This window comes from Neomonachus schauinslandi, chromosome 14, assembly GCF_002201575.2.
Source record: "Neomonachus schauinslandi chromosome 14, ASM220157v2, whole genome shotgun sequence".
Classification (NCBI taxonomy): Eukaryota; Metazoa; Chordata; class Mammalia; order Carnivora; family Phocidae; genus Neomonachus; species Neomonachus schauinslandi.
This window is the reverse complement of record NC_058416.1, coordinates 76,317,343-76,337,954: the sequence shown is the minus strand read 5'-3', so window position 1 is coordinate 76,337,954 and position 20,612 is coordinate 76,317,343. Positions and strand designations below refer to the sequence as shown.

The window sequence follows — 20,612 nt, the reverse complement described above, 5'->3', positions numbered from 1 at the left end:
CAGAGTCCATTGTCTCTCATGGTTCGTCTACCCCTCCGATTTCCCCCCCTTCATTCTTCCCTTCCTGCTACCTTCTTCTTCTTCTTCTTTTTTTTTTCTTAACATATATTGCATTATTTGTTTCAGAGGTACAGATCTGAGATTCAACAGTCTTGCACAATTCACAGCGCTTACCAGAGCACATACCCTCCCCAGTGTCTATCACCCAGTCACCCCATCCCTCCCACCCCACCCCCCACTCCAGCAACCCTCAGTTTGTTTCCTGAGATTAAGAATTCCTCATATCAGTGAGGTCATATGATACATGTCTTTCTCTGTTTGACTTACTTCGCTCAACATAATACCCTCCAGTTCCATCCACGTCGTTGCAAATGGCAAGATCTCATTCCTTTTGATGGCTGCATAATATTCCATTGTATATATATACCACATCTTCTTTATCCATTCATCTGTCGATGGACATCTTGGCTCTTTCCACAGTTTGGCTATTGTGGACATTGCTGCTATAAACATCGGGGTGCATGTACCCTTTCGGATCCCTACTTTTGTATCTTTGGGGTAAATACCCAGTAGTGCAATTGCTGGATCATATGGTAGCTCTATTTTCAACTTTTTGAGGAACCTCCATAGCTATAGTCAGCATTTTGTGTTAACTTTATTATAGCTCTTGTTACCATCTTCCCTTGTAGTTTTTCATCCCTACTTGCTCCCTCCCTCCCTCCTTTCCTTTCTTTTGGGTGAATGATCTGTTATTTAGTCAGTTTTGTTTACAAGCGAAACTCTGGGAATTCAAAATTAACATCCTTGCTAGTGAACTTGCTATAGACAGCAGGAAAATCTTCACCCTTGTGTTCCACATTGTTTGGCTATGTTTTATCCAAATGCACCCTTATGAGCTGGCTGCCATCCAGTTTCACGTGGATTCTCTTGCCCATAATTTCATTTGGGAAGACTAAGCCCTCCAGGATTGTACCACGCACAACTGTCAGGGTGGAACACTTGCTTATTTTTTGTAAAGCTGTTTTTTTTTTTAAGATTTTATTTATTTATTTGAGAGAGAGAGAATGAGAGACAGAGAGCATGAGAAGGAGGAAGGTCAGAGGGAGAAGCAGACTCCCTGCTGAGCAGGGAGCCCGATGCGGGACTCGATCCCGGGACTCCAGGATCATGACCTGAGCCGAAGGCAGTCGCTTAACCAACTGAGCCACCCAGGCGCCCTGTACAGCTTTTTTGAGTTGGCTCAGGCAACTCTGGGCAACAAAGACATTGCACTTCCCACTGAACTTTTTCTCCAGTTTATGAAATAGCTGGACTTAGATTTTCTGGGAAGATTTCAACTGAGGAATGGGAACAAAGATTAATAGCTTTCTGACCACCAATTTAAGTTTCCTTAGCTGTTGTTATATTCAACTCCCTTAGCTGGTCCTTGAGTTTTGAGTTCATTTTCAGCTCAAGGATAGCTTAGGAGGTGTTGGACTCTTCCATAGCCATTGGGCTTCATGATATTTTGGCTCGAACTGAACATGGCCTTCTCTCTTTGGTGAGCACTGCCCTAACCACTATAGTTTCTTATTTGCTTAATTTACTTAGGAAACCGTGAGTATATTAAGACCTCAATCTGAATATATTTTGGCATTCCTTGTGCTCAGCACAGTGCCTGGCATATAATAGGTTTCTAACTAGCTGAGGTTAGTCTGAAAAATTATGTATTCATCTTTTTAACAGTGTGTGTATGTGATCCTTCAAATCTCAAACTGCTATGGTTGAAAGGAATCATTTATAATTTTCCAAAGTACAGATGGCTGTGATGAGATTTTCTAATCTCAGTGTCCATATTTGTAATATGGAGAACTTGTTATCTCATAGGTGGTTGAGAACATCACTTATTAACTATGTGATGGTGGGTAACTGATCTAAACTTTTTGAACCAGTTTCCTTGTCTTTAAATTTGAGTTAATGTGAGGATTAAATTGAGTTAATGTGAGGATAATCCATATAACCCACAATGCAATGCCTGCTAATGATAAGCACTCGATGATAATACTATTAACAATGAAATGAAGTATTAACAATGACATATATAGGGCGCCTGGGTGGCTCAGTTGGTTAAGCGACTGCCTTCAGCTCAGGTCATGATCCTGGAGTCTAAGGATCGAGTCCCGCATCGGGCTCCCTGCTGGGCAGGGAGTCTGCTTCTCCCTCGGACCCTCCTCCCTCTCATGCTGTCTCTCATTCTCTCTCTCTCAAATAAATAAATAAAATCTTTAAAAAAAAAAAAACAATGACATATATATTTTTTCTTGAGAGAGAGCATGCACATGCAAGTGGGGGAGGGGAGGGGCAGAGTGAGAGGGAGAGAGAGAATCTTAAGCAGGCTCTGTAAGCCAGGAGCCTGAGGCGGGGCTCCATCTCCTGACCCTGAAATCATGATCTGGGCTGAAAGCAAGAGTTGGATGCTTAACCCACTGAGCCACCCAGGTGCCCTGACAATGGCTTATATTAATAAATGACTGTTAACAATGAAATGAAGTTCTGTATGACGAAGTGCTGTAAAGTGATATTAAATGTAGGGTTTTGTCATTATTTTTGCCCTTATTATTATTGGGAGATAGAATAAGAGCCATAAATAAATTGATATTAATACTAGAATAAGAACTATAAATTAAGCAATACGTAAACGGATTCCACAGGTATTCCAATGTTTGGATCCGTTATTAGTAGTGGTGCATATTATATTATTATGCACATTATTAGCGTACTAAAAATAAAATCTGAACTACAAGTCCCATCATCCTTTCAAAGGCTGGCGTGTTGGTGAGGGGGTGGGGGGCGCCGAGAACCACTGGGACCGGATGTAGATAGAAAACTACATTTCCCAGAGGGCGGCACTCTCACATGGCCACTATATATATAGTCCATCCGGGTTCTTCGAGATGCTGTTTGGCGACTCGTCGCCATTCCCGGAGCACCTCGGCCTCGGCCTAGAGGCGAGTGTCGGTCGCTGTGTCGGAGACACCTGTCCCCGACACCAAGACAGCCAGCCCTCTCCGCTGCCCCGCGGCGGGAGAGCGTGTCCGGCCGGCCGGCGGGGCTCGCGCACCCTCCCTCGCCTCCCCTTCCCCCGCAGCCTCCGCCCCGCCAGGCCCGGCCCGGACCTCCGAGCCCCGGCCTCCTCCTTCTTCTCTCTCACCACCGCCGCCGCCGCCGCCGGGCTCCACAGCCCCACCCGCCGCTTCTCTTTCCAGTTTGAGAAGCTGAAGAAGGAAACAGGGAAAAATGTCGCCATGAAGGCCGAGAACCGCTGCCGCCGCCGACCCCCGCCGGCCCCGAACGCCATGAGCCTGGGTCCCCGCCGCGCCCGCTCCGCTCCGACCGCCGCCGCCGCCGAGGCCCCCGTTGATGCCGCAGAGCTCCCCCAGCGCCGCCGCCACCGCTTCCGACATGGACAAGAACAGCGGCTCCAGCAGCTCCTCCGCCTCTTCGGGCAGCAGCAAAGGGCAACAGCCGCCCCGCTCCGCGTCGGCGGGGCCGGCCGGCGAGTCTAAACCCAAGAGCGGTAAGGGCGGGCTCCCACGGGGCTGGGCGGGAGGGGGTGCGACTGCCCCGGAGGCTGGGGAGGATCCTCGCTCTGGTGTCTGCTGGGTCACCCAGGGACAGCTCCTTTTTCTACTGTCGTTTCCTACCTTTCTCCCATTTTTCCGTGGTTCCCATTATTTAAAAATTAACACTTAATGAGCACTGTGCAGAGTGGTTTACGTGAATCCTTGCATTAACCTTGCATTAATACTCGAAACAGATTGGTGAAGTAGGTGCTATTCTTATCCCCATTTTGCGGATGAGGAAACTGAGGTTCAGAAAAGGTAAGGTCATCCAGCCAGTATGTGCCTCACGGCCCGCCTTAAGACCTGGTTTGTCTGACTCACCAGTCCAAGCTCCTAAACCACCAAGTTGTGCTACCCTTTAATGTTGAATTAGCATTGGGTAGTGTTCAAGTTTAAACAGGGGAGGGTGGGGCCCAAGGATTTTTCAAACTCCAATTTCATATTTAATAACCTGGTCCCAGATCCATCCCTCTGTTGAAGAGGACTCGTCCTCGAATGGCTTTGTTCACTGTGGAGTAGTGGTTAAGAGCATGGGCTCTGATTCAGTCTTTTTAGATCTGCCAGACCTTGAGCCTTCGAATTTCTTTTTCTGTAAATGTGGAGATAATAAGAATTAAATAAATTAACTTAGGAAGCAAATCAACTAAGAGCTTAGAAGAATACCTGACACCTATTATGCACCAAATACACATCATGCCTATTTCCCTGTGGTAGGTTAGAGTCCTTTCACAGGGAATATTTTGTCAATTTTGTAGTCATGCCTCTCAGTATTATGACCATTATGGTGATGGTAGCTACCATTTATTGAGGGCTTACCATGTGCCAGGGAGTGGGCTAGGTTTATACTTCTGTTATCTGTACTCCAGTTATAACCTATCCAGTAAGGTGGAATTGTTCATTTCTAAAGAAGGAAAAAGCCGAGAGGCCAGGAGTTTAGGCGTTGGCAGAGTCTGGAATTGAATATTCTCCTTCTTACTTCAAAGCCTATGTACAAATCTCTGCTATTTTGTGCTGTGATTATATTAGCAGTAATAGGAAGATGTTTTCAGTGGAAGCGGAGATGTGTGGCAGACAGGTGAACATTTGAAGTCCCCAAATGTGGAGGTCCAGTTTAAAACTTTTTAAGATTTAAAAACTATAAGGCTTAAAAACAAAAAGAAAAAAACAACTGTAAGGCTGACTTGTTCAGAATTAATCTATTGGATATAGCAAACTTGTTTACCTGGAATGCTGAGTACTTCTAGAAATTGGTTATAGAATTCCAGGTGGAGGGTAGTTGTCTTGATAATAAATGAATGCTTTAAATATCTAAGCAGGGATTAGTGTGGACTTTCTCGGGCAGTATTATGTAGATTAATTTGGGAGTTTTGCACATGTGTAGCTTTATCACAGATCCCTCTAGAGATAGAGGGTAGTCAGCGCTCTTGGCCAGTGTTGGAACTGCTGGTTTAGTGTGGTCTGAATATTTTTCAGGGTAGTTGATAAATAACTACTTTTGCACTCTATTCCCAGATATAAAGTTAAAGATGGTGATTTTCTAGCTATCTGAATTGTCAACTGATTTTTCTGGGCTCCCCTTTAAGCCACTGACATAAAATAATGAGTCTCTTGCCATAAATGCCTTCAGTTTATTCTGTAATGAGGCGGTAGTTAAAGTTTGTGACAATCCAAACAAGAAAACTGAGGTATTTTAAAACATTTTACTCATTTTGTCCCTGACTTTGAATATGTTTATTAGGACTAACTCTGATTACCCAAGAGGTTGATAGAGAATTCTGTTGTAGTTTGACCAAGAAAATATTTGTCAGTGTTAATGTTTCAGATAGACTTGTATATAATATTTATTGTTGGGTTCGTTTTGACTAAAGTGCTTTTTTAATGACAAATACTATAAAATGCTCTTAAAACACTTGTTCACCTTCTTAATTGAAAGCTTCTGAGGAAGGAAGTAAAAACTCCTGTAAAGGATTTTTTTTTTTTTTTTGAAGATTTTATTTATTTATTTGACAGAGAGACAGTGAGAGGGAACGCAAGCAGGGGGAGTGGGAGAGGGAGAAGCAGGCTTCCCGCTGAGCAGAGAGCCTGGGGGTCGATCCCATGACCCTGGGATCATGACCTGAGCTGAAGGCAGACGGTTAACAACTGAGCCACCCAGGCGCCCCTCTTGTAAAGGATTTTTTGCTAAGTTTTAAGAAATACACAGTGTGCCCCCTGGTAGCATTAGGTTTTGTTTAGTATGTTAGAAAGCTTGTGCATGTTTGCCATTGCCAGTGCCTACTTTTCTGGTTACTGGTATGTACCCTTAGCAAATAGGAAGGATAGATTTGTAGCTAAATACAGAGTTGATAGCCATAATCCACTGCACGCATTTAGGAACAGACCAAAGGCAGAATAAGTAGATATTAAAAATGGCTTAGGAAATGCTGGATATTGGCTAACTTTTAAGGTGGAACTGAAGGGTAGCATATGCTACCTTAAGAACATTACAGCTAGCTAAGACCATGGCAGATATCATTTAGGACCTCTTATACAGTGATTCTGGAGGGCTGCTCTAACAAAACAGTAGGCTTAAATTCAGCGTAATTCCATGAGAGGTTTCTGTAGTATTTCAGAAGCTGACCCAACACTTCATGTACTAGATTCTGCTGGAAACTGTTGAAAGGACCTCTTGAGTTTCAGAATACTGGGTTGAAGAAAGAAAAGGGAGGGTAAGGTGAAAATACATAACTTGCCTTCTTTTGTCAAAGTAACAGGAACAAGGGTTGTTCAGATTTAAATATTTAATTCCCCTTTCCTCTCCTTTCCCTACCTCATGTGAGAAAAAGACCCTCTTCTATGTTCTAAACTGCATGTCAGAAATGGTCCTTTGCTTCCTAGTTACATGTTTAATATACTTGAGTCTTTGTTCCTGCAGTTGGCTTAAGTTCACGCACGCAGGAAATAGGTAAATTTGGCTCCTGAGATTTACTTGATCTTTGCTTTGCTTTGGCAGTTGCTTCAGACATGCACATAACATTCCTTTTCTTGGATATATTCCTACAGCTTTGTTCCAGTAGGACTAAGATGTAATTCTAAGAACACTTTAACAGTGAATAGCCCAGGAATATAGCCCAGAGGAGACAGGTGGTTTAGGGTTTGGGAAAAGTCATTTAGAAAAAGCAAAGAAAGTAAAAAGAGGCAAGAGAGGCTAAGCAGTTTATGGACAAACAATGGACCCTGGCCCAGAACCAGGCTCTTGCCCCATTCCCCTGGGCGGGGAATGGTACTACCATGGAGGTTAAGGGAAGGTCAGGTATTTTGAAGCAGTTATTTTGAGGTTGGTGATATGAAGCACTATCCTGACATACTTCCTCTTATTCCGGTACCAGGAGCCAGGTTACTAGTGGTAATCTGCCTTGAAGAATGCTTCTGAGTTGTAAATGGACCTGGAGGTTTTGATGGCTTTGAAAATTGAGGTGACTTGAACCTTTAATAAAAATCACTTAGAGAAGTTACAAGAATTTCTGGGCCTGTTGGCTGGAGTCCTTGGTTTATATGGCTTTGTTGGAAGTCTAGGGGGTGCTTTTGACAGGAGTGATTTAGATATATTAATAATAATAGTCTTCCAAATAATAATGGCAACTTTGTGCCAACCACTGTGGTAGACGTTTATAGAAGTTTTCTCTTAATCTTCATGGCCCTATGAGGAGGCATGGTAGAGGATAAGCCTCATATCATGGACAAGAAAACTAAGGCTTTAGAGGGGGGTGAGAGTGATTTGTTCAAGTGAATTCTTTTTTTTTTTTTTTTAGAGAGGGAGAGGAGTGAGGGCTGGGGGGAGGGGCAGAAGGAGAGAGAGAATCTTAAGCGGGCTCCATGCCTGGCACGGCTCGATCATGCCCCTGAGATCATGACCTGAGCTGAAATCAGGAGTTCGATGCTTAACTGATTGAGCTGTGCAGGTGCCCCTCAAGTGAATTCTTAAGAAGTCCTAGGCAGGGGGGCCTGGGTGGCTTAGTCAGTTAAGTGTCTGCCTTCGGCTCAGGTCATGATTCCAGAGTCCTGGGATCAAGCCCCAGGGTCCTGAGCAGGGAGCCTGATTCTCCCTCTCCCTTTGCCGCTCCCCCTGCTTGTGTTCTCTGTCTCTGTCAAATAAATACATGTGCTGCCGAAGCGAGCACTCTGTCAAATAAATAAATAAAATCTTAAAAAAAAAGTCCTAGGCAATATTTATAAATTGCCCTTTGTATAAATTCACTTAACAGGCAGGTACCTTGGCACGTGTCATTCTTGATACCATCGCTCTCTTCCTTTCGTTCAGAATTACTAATTTCAGGGGTGCCTGGGTGGCTCAGTCATTGGGCATCTGCCTTCAGCTCGGGTTGTGATCCCAGGGTCCTGGGATTGAGCCCTACATTGGGCTCCCTGCTCTGCAGGAAGCCTCCTTCTCTCCCCCTGCTTGTGTTCCCTTTCTAGCTGTGTCTTTCTTTGTCAAATAAATAAAATCTTAAAAAAAAAAAAAGAATTACTAATTTCAGCTGGATTCAATTTGTTGTCAGTTGTTTCTATAGTGAGGCCCTATGTTGCCCCTCCAGAGGTGCTTGTCAACTACTCTTGAGTGATGGGTAAGCAACTTGCTTGTGATTACAGCATGAATCAGCAGCAGAAACTTCCTGGCTGGTATTCTGACCTCTAGGTTGTGCCACCTGTTAGAACTAAAGCTAGAAATGTCGATGAAGCCAAATTATTTAACTGAAAAACTTGTGGCCTTTAATTTAGAAATGGGGGGAAAGACTGAGATGTGTTATTGGTAGAGACTTTTCTGTTAGGGAGATGTGGAAGAACTGAGACACTGGATTAAGTTTCCAAGTCTCTTGTTGACTCTGTGATCCCGAGTTCTGGATTTGAGCCATTTAACTAATGTTATGGTCTTGTCCATTTTGAAATGTGTCTTGACAGTAGTTCTCGGCAGTTGTTCTCAGCTCTGGCTTGTGCATCAGAATTTCCTGAGGCTCTATTTTAAAAATAGGGATGTGTGGAGCTCTTACTTAGGGATTCTTTCTGATTCTTTAGGTCTGGATTGGGTCCTCGGACCCTGGCGTCCAGTTTTAAAAGTCTCTGCGAGTGATTCTTCTGTGTAGCCAGGATTGAGAACCACCACTTGGAATTTAAAACTTGCAGCAGAGAATATGTTTCTGCTAGGAACTTGACTTTTTTTTCTGCTTTCCAAAATCTGATTCAGATCAACTTCATTGCTATCTCCTTTCAGAGAAAGGAGGACAGATTCTATCCCCACGTTATTCACATGTGTGTACTGGCAAGTTGTCTACAAGACATCCCAAAAACAGTACTCTGAATTTTATCTCTGGGTCACAGGCCTGACTGTACCTTCAATCTTTAGCTGCCTGTTGCCTGGGTCTAGAGATAAGAGCCAGCCTCTCACTTTAGATAGCTAACTTCATACCCTTAGGCAAGTGGAAGACAAGATGGAGTTGATTTTAGCAACTAAAATTGTGGATCCATATGTGGTCAGTTTTGTAACCTGTTTTAGAAATGAGCAGTTCCCTGTCCATCAGAAAGCAGTTCTGTAAATGTGATGAAACTGTTTCCTTGCCTGTGTGGTAATAAGTGAAGAAATGAAAATAGAACTTTCTTGTTCAAATGTAGAATCTGGCTTTACCTAAATCTATGCAAACTGTTAGGTGCTTGTCTTGAAAGTATTAGGGTCAAATGCAGTATCATCCCAAACTGTCTTAGGTAATGAGGTTTGGGGAATCCATGTTTTCCGTATATGCCTGTTTTCGTAAGACCTCATTTGTTTTCATGGTAAAGTTAGCTTGCATTTTATCCCTCTGAATTTTCTACTTATTTGAAATCTTATTATCAACTCCATAGGTAAGAACATTTGTAAGAGATCTGAAGCTTCGCTTTCTGTTACCAGTGATGCTATGTTGGACAATAACTGTGGCTGACTGAAGTAGTAGGTAGAAGTGTAGTTCTTAAGTTCTAGCTTCAGGTTAAACTCTGGTCACTTTCCCTACCTGGGATTTAAAGGTGACTGGTAGGGGTAAACCTAGCCTGGCAGAGTTTCTGTGACCCATCTGTTCTCTTTCTGCATTGCTGCCATCTCCCGTAACTGTTAGCTCGACTCCCAGGTTGTGGTTTGGTCAGGTTTGGAGAGGATGGCATTAACTCATTTATCCCATGTTGGTGACAAAGTAAGTGTGAAGTGGTTGCTTTCAAAATTCAGACTCTCATTTTATCAGCTCATGTTTCCTTTTTTTCTTTGAGGATATGCTTCATCTTGGATTTACTTAGTCTGCTATAAAATAAGCTGGTCATCTTATCTAGAAATAATTTTTTCTAGGTACTTAATAGTTTTTAAAATTACCCAAAAGATAAAATTACCCAAACGATAAGTATACAGAACTTTTTGTATACTTACGTCAGAATCTTAGAGGGTGAGGCCTGAGCATAGGAATCCCTTAAAAGCTCATCTGGGTGATGCCTTCAAACTGGCAGGATTGAGAACGACTCGGTTAGGTAAAAGTGAAGCTGCATTTCCCGAAGTTAACTGTCTTAACAGCCTGCTGCATTGCCTTTCCAGACCTGTTTCTTTCTTTCTTTTTTTTTTTTTTAAGATTTTATTTATTTGTCAGAGAAAGCACACAAGCAGGGGGAGGGGCAGGCAGAGGGAGATGGAGAAGCAGGCACCCTGCTCTGCAGGGAGCCCGATGTGGAACTCATCCCAGGACCCCGGGATCATGACTTGAGCCTAAGGCAGACGCTTAACCGGCTGAGCACCCAGGCGCTCCTCCAGACCTGTTTCTATGAGTTATATTTATATATACACAAACACACACATATATGTGTCCCTAGAAAAAAATTTTTTAATTAAGTTTTTACTTTTAATTCCAGTATAGTTAACATACAGTGTTATATTAGTTTCAGGTGTACAATATCGTGATTCAATAATTGTATCCATTACTCAGTGTTCATCATGGTATAAGTGTACTCTTTAATCCCCTTCACCTCTTTCACACCCCTCCCCACCTCCCCTCTGATCATCATCAGTTTGTGTGCCTTAGTTAAGAGTCTGTTTCTTGGTGTGTGTGTGTGTGTCTTTATTTTTCTATGAATTATATGTATTTATAGATACATATTTTTAAAGATTTTATTTATTTATTTGACACAGAGAGAGAACACAAGCAGGAGGAGCAGCAAAGGGAGGGGGAGAAGCAGGCTCCCTGCTAAGCAGGGAGCCCAGTGTGGGGCTCAGTCCCAGGACCCTGGGATCATGACCTGAGCCGAAGGCAGACACTTAACCGACTGAGCCACCCAGGCGCCCCTGAATTCTGTATTCTTTTTTTTTTTTTTTTTAAGATTTTATTTATTTATTTGAGAGAGAGAATGAGAGAGAGAGCACACGAAAGGGGGGAGGGTCAGAGGGAGAAGCAGACTCCCCGCTGAGCAGGGAGCCCGATGCGGGACTCGATCCTGGGACTCCAGGATCATGACCTGAGCCGAAGGCAGTCGCTTAACCAACTGAGCCACCCAGGCGCCCTGTATTCTTTTTTTTTTTTTTTTTAAGATTTTATTTATTTGACAGAGACAAAGTGAGAGAGGACACACAAGCAGGGGGAGAGGGAGAGGGAGAAGCAGGCTTCCCGAGGAGCAGGGAGCCCAGTGCGGGGATCGATTCCAGGACCAGCTGGGATCATGACCTGAGCCGAAGGCAGCTGCTTAACCGACTGAGCCGCCCAGGTGCCCCTGAATTCTATATTTTTAACATAAACAGGATTAAGCTATTTTGGGGGGAAAAACTTTGTAGTTTCTGAAGCTCATGGCAGAATCCTCTTAGCTTTGTAAACTACCATCCCCTTAAGGTTTGAGCCTCTAAGCCTAATGGGTTTATTCATTAGAAGTCTCCCAACTTCCATTCTAAGTTTCTGCTTAAGTGAAAGCCATTAAATTAGTATGCAGGCTTGATTTGGTCAGATTTCCATGTTGAAATAAGACAACATGAAGTGAATATAGACAAATCTAAGACAGGATGGAAATCTTTTTTAAAATAAATTTTATTCTGGGGGCACCTGGGTGGCTCAGTTGGTTAAGTGTCTGCCTTCAGCCTAGGTCATGATCCCAGGGTGCTGGGACAGAGTCCCACATCAGGCTCCCTGCTCAGTGGGGAGTCTGCTTCTCCCTCTCCCTCTGCCCCTCCCCTCTGCTTTCTCTCTCTCTCTCTGATGCTCTCTCTCTCAAATAAAACCTTTAAAAAAATAAATTTCATTCTGAGATTAAAAAAAAAAAAGACGGGCGCCTGGGTGGCTCAGTTGGTTGAGTGACTGCCTTCGGCTCAGGTCATGATCCTGGAGTCCCGGGATCGAGTCCCGCATCGGGCTCCTTGCGCGGCAGGGAGTCTGCTTCTCCCTCTGACCCTCCTCCCTCTCATGCTCTCTGTCTCTCATTCTCTCTGTCTCAAATAAAGAATAAATAAAATCTTTAAAAAAAAAAAAAAAAGACAACATGGAATGGGCGAAGGGACAAGAAAGATAAAGTAGTGTTTTTTTTTTGTCCAAAGACTAATTTGGGTACCTCTTCCACATTTAGTTATTTAGATGTATATGGTTCTCAGGTTTCATTTTCCTTTTTTTTTTTTTTTTTTTAAGCCAGGTAACCTTGGCACATTTTAAATGTGTCTTGTCAGGATTCTTTTTTCAATTTGGGACAAAATATGCACTTCAGCCCCCAAGTAGAAAATATGGGGAAAAGAATACAAACAAGTGCTCTTTACACAAAATACAAATGGTCAATAGATTGAAAAAGTATTTGTTGCTACTCGTCAGAGAAAATAAAATTTAAAGCAGGAATTTTGACCCTTCAGTTTAACAAAGTTTATTTCAATTCTGCATTGTCAATAATGTAGTGACCTAAACTTTCTCTTTTACAGTGTTGTTAGAGTATAAATAAGTAGGTATAATGGCTCTAGAAAGCAACTTGAGAATGCATAAAAGGTGTTTTTTTTTTAAAAGATTTTATTTATTTGATAGAGACACAGGGAGAGAGGGAACACAAACAGGGGGAGTGGGAGAGGGAGAAGCAGGCCTCCTGTGGAGCGGGGAGCCCGATGTGGGGCTCGATCCCAGGACCCTGGGATCATGACCTGAGCCGAAGGCAGATGCCCAAGGACTGAGCCACCCAGGCACCCCTGCATAAAATGTTTTAATGATCATACTTAATCTGCTGATTTCGTTTTGAGAATTTTTTTTTTTTTAATATTTTATTTGACAGAGCCTGAGAGAACACAAGCAGGGGGAGTGGCAGAGGGAGAGGGAGAAGCAGACTCACTCTGCTCTGAGCAGGGAGCCTGATGTGAGGCTCCATCTGGGGATCCACGGGGCTCGACCCCAGAACCCTGGGATCATGACCTGAACCGAAGGCAGACGCTTAACCCTCTGAGCCGCCCAGGCGTCCCTCATTCTGAGAATTTGACATAATCATACACACAGTTCTCTATAAAAGCGACTCGCAATGCTAACTAGCAAAAAACTGGAAACCACCTAAATATATAGCAGTAGGAGATTGGTTATATTCTATTATAAGCATATGGTAGACAATGCAGCCATGAATCATGCTTTGAAGACTAGAGATGCATGAAAATGCTCATGGAGTAATAGAAGACAGTATATTTTGTATGTCATTTTGTGGAAGATGTGACAAGTGTATAAAATGGGGAGTGAGAGGAAATTATGCACTGTGTGTAAGTTGGTATATGGATAGTGGCAAATTTAAATTCTTCCAGATTTCAAAATTGAACGTATATTCTTACAACTGGAGATAAAAAAAAGCAAAAAATATGTTTAAAAAAATTTTTTTTCAGATTTTATTTTAGAGAGAGGTAGAGAGTGTGAGCAGGGGGAGGGGCAAAGGGAGAAGGAGAGAGAATCTCAGGCACACTCTGTACTGAGTGTGGAGCCTGGCGCAGGGCTCAGTCTTACAACCCTGAGATCATGACCTGAGCTGAAACCAAGAGTCGGTCATTTAACTTACTGAGCCACCGAGGCGCTCCAAGAAATATATATATATTTTTAAAGAATTTATTTATTTGACACAGAGAGAGAGCACAAGTAGGCAGAGTGGCAGGCAGAGGGAGAGGGAGAAGCAGGCCTCCCGCAGAGCAGGGAGCCCGACGCGGGGCTCCATCCCAGGACCCCAGGATCATGACCCGAGCCGAAGGCAGCTGCCCAACTGACTGAGCCACCCAGGCGCCCCAGAGATATTTTTTAAAAGGATATGACTCATGCTGATTTAATATGTTCTTAGAACTCAGCTTCTTTTGTTTTGTCAATTTAATGGCTTCTCAGTTTGAGGTCTAGTGTATATGTAAATATTGTTTTGCTTTTATGCCTCTTGAATGTACCTGCCAGGGCCTAGGTCAAGCCTTTGCACTATAGAATCTAGCTATGTTGTAGTAATTTAAGGAGAATAATGTCTTCTATCCTGCTTCCAGATAAAATACTTTTCCCTAATACAGATAGGCTGTTCTCTTTTTCTTTTTTTTTTTAGTTAAAAAAAATTTCTTTTGGGGCGCCTGGGTGGCTCAGTCGTTGAGCGTCTGCCTTCGGCTCAGGTTGTGATCCCGGGGTCCTGGGATTGAACCCCACGTGGGGCTCTCTGTTCAGCGGGAAGCCTGCTTCTTCCTCTCCCACTCCCCCTGCTTGTGTTCCCTCTCTTGCTGTGTGTCTCTCTGTCTGAAAAAAAAAAAAAATATATATATATATATAAAATATACCAAAAAAATATGTATATATATAAATTTTTTCTGAAGTAGGGTCCATGCCCAACGTAGGGCTCCAGAACTTAGGACCCTGAGGTCAAGAGTTGGTGCTGTATGGACTGAGCCAGGCAGGTGCCCCAGGCTGTTCCCTTTTCTATCACTTCATTTAAATAGACTTTAATAAGAGCAATGGTTAAACCCTGTAAAAAAGGGAGACATTGTGATCTAAGAATCTATGTAGTTTCATCTGCATTTGTATCCCTCCTGAAGGAGGGACCCTTTAGGCTTTGTCATTTAAAAAGCAGAAGTAGGGACACCTGGGTGGGTCAGTTGGTTAAGCGCCTGCCTTTGGCTCAGGTCATGATCTGGGGTCCTGGGATGGAGCCCTGCATTGGGCTCCCTGCTCAGTGGGGAGTCTGCTTCTCCCTTTCCCCCTGCTCGTGCTTGCTTGCGCGCTCTGTCTCTCTCTCTCTCTCAAATAAATAAATAAATAAAATCTTTAAAAAAAATTTTAAAAAGCAGAAGTAAAAACCACCTTACTATGAGATGTCTTGCCCAAAGTTCTTGTCCAAACCCAGATTTCTTAGAGGTTGTGGAAGGCCCTATTTACCTTTGTTTTTATTTTTAAAGATTTTATTTTCTTAAAACTCTGAGATCAAGGGGCGCCTGGGTGGCTCAGTCGTTACGCGTCTGCCTTCGGCTCAGGTCATGGTCCCAGGGTCCTGGAATCGAGCCCCGCATCGGGCTCCCTGCTCCGCGGGAAGGCTGCTTCTCCCTCTCCCACTCCCCCTGCTTGTGTTCCCTCTCTCGCTGTGTCTCTCTGTCATATAAATAAATAAAATCTTTAAAAAAAAAAAAAAAACCTCTGAGATCAAGAGTCGCAGGCTCTTCTCACTGAGCCAGCCAGGCACCCCTGTTGTTTATTTTTTAAAAGATTTTACTTTTTTAGGTAGTGTCCACCTGATGGGGATGCTTGAACCTACAGCCCCGAGGTCAAGCATTGCATGCTCTTCCAGCTGATCGGCCAGGAGCCCTGTGTATCATTTCTTAACTAATTCTTCACATTTCTTGCTTTCAGATGGAAAAAACTCAAGTGGATCCAAGCGTTTTAATCGCAAACGTGAACCTTCCTATCCCAAAAATGAAAATTTTAGCAACCAGTCCCGTCGCTCCAATTCACAGAAAAGCAAAACTTTTAACAAGATGCCTCCACAGAGGGGTGGCGGCAGCAGCAAAGTCTTTAGCTCTTCTTTTAATGGTGGAAGACGAGATGAGGTATGGAATTTAAGAATGGTTTTTCTAGAATAAGAAGCAAGAGCTCTCCCCCCCCCCCCCCCCGGTTTATCATTAGTTGGGGAGGAGGGGAGAAACAGATGGAAGAGTAAATAACCAAAGCAGTCTTGAATAGGTGAGGATTTAACTAGGTTTGGAACTTTGCCTCCTTTCTTCCCTTGAATGTTATGAAAATTTCCTTGGAGGAAGAAGACATCATAGTCCTGGATTGTGAGAAATTATAGCAAATTTGGGGTACCTTACTTTGTATAGTCCTTCTGTCATCACTCCTGAATTAGAGGTACCTCTTGAATATTTAGGTAATAAAGTGACTTCAATTAATTAATGACATTTGCTCTATAGTATCTAGCAGAATGCAAGATTGCCCTATCCTTAGTCCCAGGTACTCTGATTTTAGGAGTTTCTTAGGTATCCTTTTATAAGTCTGTAGAGACTTTTGTACAAGGGAGTTCATTGTAACATTGTTGGTAGTTGAAAAATCTAGGAAACAACCTAAATTAGCAAGGGGCTGGTTAAATTATCTTTCTTTTTGAATGTTCCATACTTTGTAACCATTATAGAATAAGACAGATTTAATGTACTTATGAAAGAATTCATTCATTCACCAAAAATTTAGTTCTCCTCTACTGTGTAACAAATACCATTCAGTTTGGAATACAATACTGAGTGGAATATTGTCCCTCAGGAGCTTATATTCTAGTTTAGGGAGACAATAAATGATTACACAGTTGACCCTTGAACAACACAGGTTTGAACTGCATGGGTCCACTTATGTGGATTTTTTTTTTTTTTAATACAGTACTGTATTTTTGACTTTTTTTTTTTTTTTTTAAGATTTCATTTATTGAGGGGCGCCTGGGTGGCTCAGTGGTTAAGCGTCTGCCTTCGGCTCAGGTCATGGTCCCAGGGTCCTGGGATCGAGCCCCGCATCGGGCTCCCTGCTCTGCGGGAAGCCTGCTTCTCCCTCTCCCACTCCCCCTGCTTGTGTTCCTGCTCTTGCTCTCTCTCTCTCTGAAATAAATAAATAACATCTTTAAAAAAAAAAAAAGAGATTTCATTTATTAAGAGAGTGTGTGAGGAGGAGGAGGGGCAGACGGAGAGAGAATCTTATGCAGACTCCACGCTGAGCATGGAGCCTGACATGGGGCTTGATCCCATGACCCTGGGATCATGACCTGAGCTGAAATCAAGAGTCAGACGCTTAACCAACCAAGCCACCCAGGTGTCCCTGTTTTGATTTTCTTAATAACATTTCCTTTTCTCTAGTTTTATTGTAAAAATAACGGTGTATAATACCTATAACATAAAACACGTGTTGAGTGTTTATGTTACTGATAAGGCTTCCAGTCAACAGTAGGTTATTAGCAGTTAAGTTTTTTTGGGAGTCAGCAGTCATACATGGGTTTTTGATTGTGCAGGGGGTCAGTGCTCCTAATGCCTGCATTGTTCAAGAATCATCTGTATAATAAATCCAAAGGTAAGTGCTTACTGAATTAGCGAAAAGTAGACTAAGAGTTAGGGATAGAGAGTAACAAAGAATACAGTTTATTTTTATTTTTTTTAAAGATTTTATTTATTTGAGAGAGAGCGAGAGAGAGCATGCATGAGTGTGTGGGAGGGTGGCAGTGGGAGAGGGAGAAGCAGACTCCCCACAGTACAGATCGAGCCTGATGTGGGGCTCGATCCCAGGAGCCTGATGTGGGGCTCGATCCCAGGACCCTGGGATCATGACCTGAGCCAAAGGCAGATGCTTAACAGCTGAGCCGCCCAGGCTCCCCAAGGGTACAGTTTTAGAAGGTGCCTAAGGAAAGCTGCTCTGAGAAGGTGAAGTATGAGTAGAGTCCTGAATGAAGCAAGGGAGCACACCATACAATTTTGAGGAAGAGTGTCTTAGCCAGAAGGAATAACAAAGTGCACAAGCAGCAAGGGATCAGAGGTGGTAATGTTTTTGGTTTGTTTGAGGTAAACAAGTAGGCTACCCTGGGAGGAGGAGGAGGAGGAGGAGGGAATGAAGCTAAAGAATGGGAAAGAGGGGTCAGATCATGTGGGGCCTTGCAGGACTTTGGCTTTTGTTCAGAGAGATGGGAAGCTGTTGGGGGTTTAAGAAGAGAAGTACTATAATCTGACCTGGAGTTTTAAAGCGAAGAGTGGAACCAGGGAGGTTAGTTAGGAGGCTGTTAAGATTTCTGGTGAGAGTGATGGAAGCTTTGAAACAGTGATAGCTGGTGAGAGGCGTGCCCCACTGGGGTGATAGATGAAGGTAGAGCCAACATGACTTTCTTAATACGTTAGATATGGGGTCTGAGCAGAGAAATGAATGACTTTGAAAAAATGAATGTTTTTGGTAGGAGCTCAATTCAGATACCATATGCACAAGTGTGGAAGATTTTCAGAGAAGTACAGGGTTTGGGGGTGGAGGGGAGGGAAGGGGAGTTGAGATAAAGAACTTCATTTTGGAAATATATTTGCGTGAAGATGTTTACTGGATTTCTAAGAGATAGGCAGTCAATGGGATCTGGAGTTAGAGGAGGAGGCCCGGACTAGAGCTGGGTGTCTGCACGCATTTGGTGTTTGCGACTGTGGAACTAAGTGGGATCATTAAGGAGTAGTGCTGCAGAAAGGGAATAGATTTAAGGACTGAGGCCCGAGTCAGGATCATGAGGCATCAGCAAAAAGGGAGAAAGCCATTTGGAGAAAGTGGTTAGTTTTGCCCTCTGCCGGTAGGCAGAAAATTAGGACTGAAAGTGGACCAGTAGATTTCATAATAGGAAGGCAGGTTGGTGGACCAGTAGATTTGATAATGGGAAGGTAGGTTGTTGGCCTTGAGCTGCTTTGGTGGAGTGGTGAGGACAGAAACCTGATTGGCATGGATTTAGAGAGAATGGAAGAATGGGAGGAAGAAACAGCAAGTTCAGACAGTAGTTTCTGGTGGCTTTGCTCTAAAGGGGAGCAGAGAGGTGAGGCAGTAGCTTGGAGTATGAAGTCGAGAGGTTTTAAAGTTAGAGAAATTAACAGCATATCTCTGGTAATGGGATTGTCCTGTGAGGGGGCAAACATGATGCAGAGGAAAGGGGGGAGGATTGCTGGAATAGTGTCCTTGAGTCCTTGAGGAGTTGGGATCTTGTGTACAAGTGGAGGAGTTGGCTTAGATAGGAGCTTTTCCGGTTCATCCTCAGTAACAAGAGGAAGGCAGGGGCGCCTGGGTGGCTCAGTCGTTAAGCGTCTGCCTTCGGCTCAGGTCATGATCCCAGGGTCCTGGGATCGAGCCCCGCATCGGGCTCCCTGCTCGGCAGGAAGCCTGCTTCTCCCTCTCCCACTCCCCCTGCTTGTGTTCCCTCTCTCGCTGTGTCTCTCTCTGTCAAATAAATAAATAAAATCTTTAAAAAAAAAAAAACAAAAACAAGAGGAAGGCAGAGTACTGGTAGGAGGATGTAGGAATCCTTTACTGATTATTCTTATTGTCTCGGTGAAATACGGAAGGTGAGCTGAGGGAGGAGCCTTGGAAGCCTTGAGGAATGGATGACTGGGTGACTGGTGAATTAAGTGGGTACAGAAATGTCATCAGGTTGTGGTAGTATTGCCAGGCAGCCTAAGGGTCTACTTAGTGAGACTGGTCAGTGTGGTGTGGTTGTGTTCTTGTGTATAACTGTCTGGTGCTGGTGTGGAAATACATAGGCAGAGAGTTGGGTTAATCAGGGAAAGGTTTTGCCAGGTGAGTACAGATGACAAAGAGAAGCGGGTAGTAGACCATAGGATCTAGGCCAAGTAAGGAAAGAAAATTGTAGGGGTGGGTTGGATCACTGGTTTGGAGATCCCAGTGGGGCTAAAGAATTGTTGGAAACAGGACTAAAGGGAACAAGCTAGGACAGGAGGGAGTTGCTGCTTGGATGTTGGGTGCTCAAAGTTAAGATGGTGCAAGAGGTGTGATTGTTATTCTTAACAGTCTAGATGTAGAGTAGTGCTGTCCAGTAGAAATGCAGGCCACATACATAATTTAAACTTTTCTAGTTGCCACATTAAAAAAATAAAGAAATGATGAAATTTTTATGTTTTTACCAAATATAGCTAAAATGGTATTATGTGGCACTGGCCACATTTCAGGTGCTCAGTAGCCACATCTGGCTAGTAGTGGTTGCTGTATAAGATGGCACAGATCTAGGGGCGCCTGGGTGGCTCAGTTGGTTAAGCGACTGCCTTCGGCTCAGGTCATGATCCTGGAGTCCCGGGATCGAGTCCCACATCGGGCTCCCTGCTCTGCGGGGAGCCTGCTTCTCCGTCTCCCACTCCCCCTGCTTGTGTTCCCTCTCTCGCTGTGTCTCTCTCTGTCAAATAAATAAATAAAAAATCTTTAAAAAAAAAAAAAAAAAGATAGCACAGATCTAGATGGTATGTCCTTGGGAATTGCGTTCCTGAGGTAGAGTGGAGAGCAAGCTAATTGAAGGAGGTGAGGGTCAAGGAACTGAGAGGTCAGTGTTTTGGAAGGATAATTTATCAGGAATTGTGGTGGGCAGTATTGAAGAGGGTGGCAGTGGGCCACCCTCTTCAATACTGCCCATGATAGAAGGTTGAAGGTGTGGAGGATTTTGTGGAGTGAGCACAGGGTCTTACGTAGGGTTGGGGCATTGGGGGTAGAAGACTGATGAGGGAATAGCAGAGCCACATGGAAATGAGCATCCAGGGGATGAGAGGCAACAGATGACCTGGAAGTCATGAGCTCCCTGTGGTCAGTTACATAAACAGTCGGAGGTGTTGTCTCCCAGGATCTATTGTTGAGATGAAAGGAAATTGTTTATGGTTTGCCACTGTACTTTTTTTTTTTTAATTTTATTTATTTGACAGAGAGAGCACAAGCAGGGCGAGCAGCAGAGGGAGAGGGAGAAGGAGGCTCCCCGCTGAGCAGGGATTCCCGACGTGGGGCTCGATCCCAGGACTCTGGGATGATGACCTGAGCCGAAGGCAGA

At 43.7% G+C, this 20,612-nt stretch overlaps 1 protein-coding gene and 1 pseudogene across 2 annotated transcripts in view; one reads left to right on the top strand and one right to left on the bottom strand.

Annotated features, from left to right (window-relative positions):
• Positions 1-767: 767 nt before the first annotated feature.
• LOC110592538 lies at positions 768-1,525 on the bottom strand (annotated as a pseudogene).
• A 1,402-nt stretch (positions 1,526-2,927) lies between these two features.
• Positions 2,928-20,612, top strand: part of RNF10 (ring finger protein 10) — a 39,375-nt gene continuing 21,690 nt past the window's right edge. For both annotated transcript variants that reach the window (XM_021703585.1, XM_044921212.1), the window contains exons 1-2: positions 2,928-3,556; positions 15,437-15,633. In XM_021703585.1, the coding sequence (XP_021559260.1) occupies positions 3,400-3,556; positions 15,437-15,633 (354 nt within the window). In that variant the 5' untranslated portion in view covers positions 2,928-3,399. The remainder of the gene's footprint in view (positions 3,557-15,436; positions 15,634-20,612) is intronic.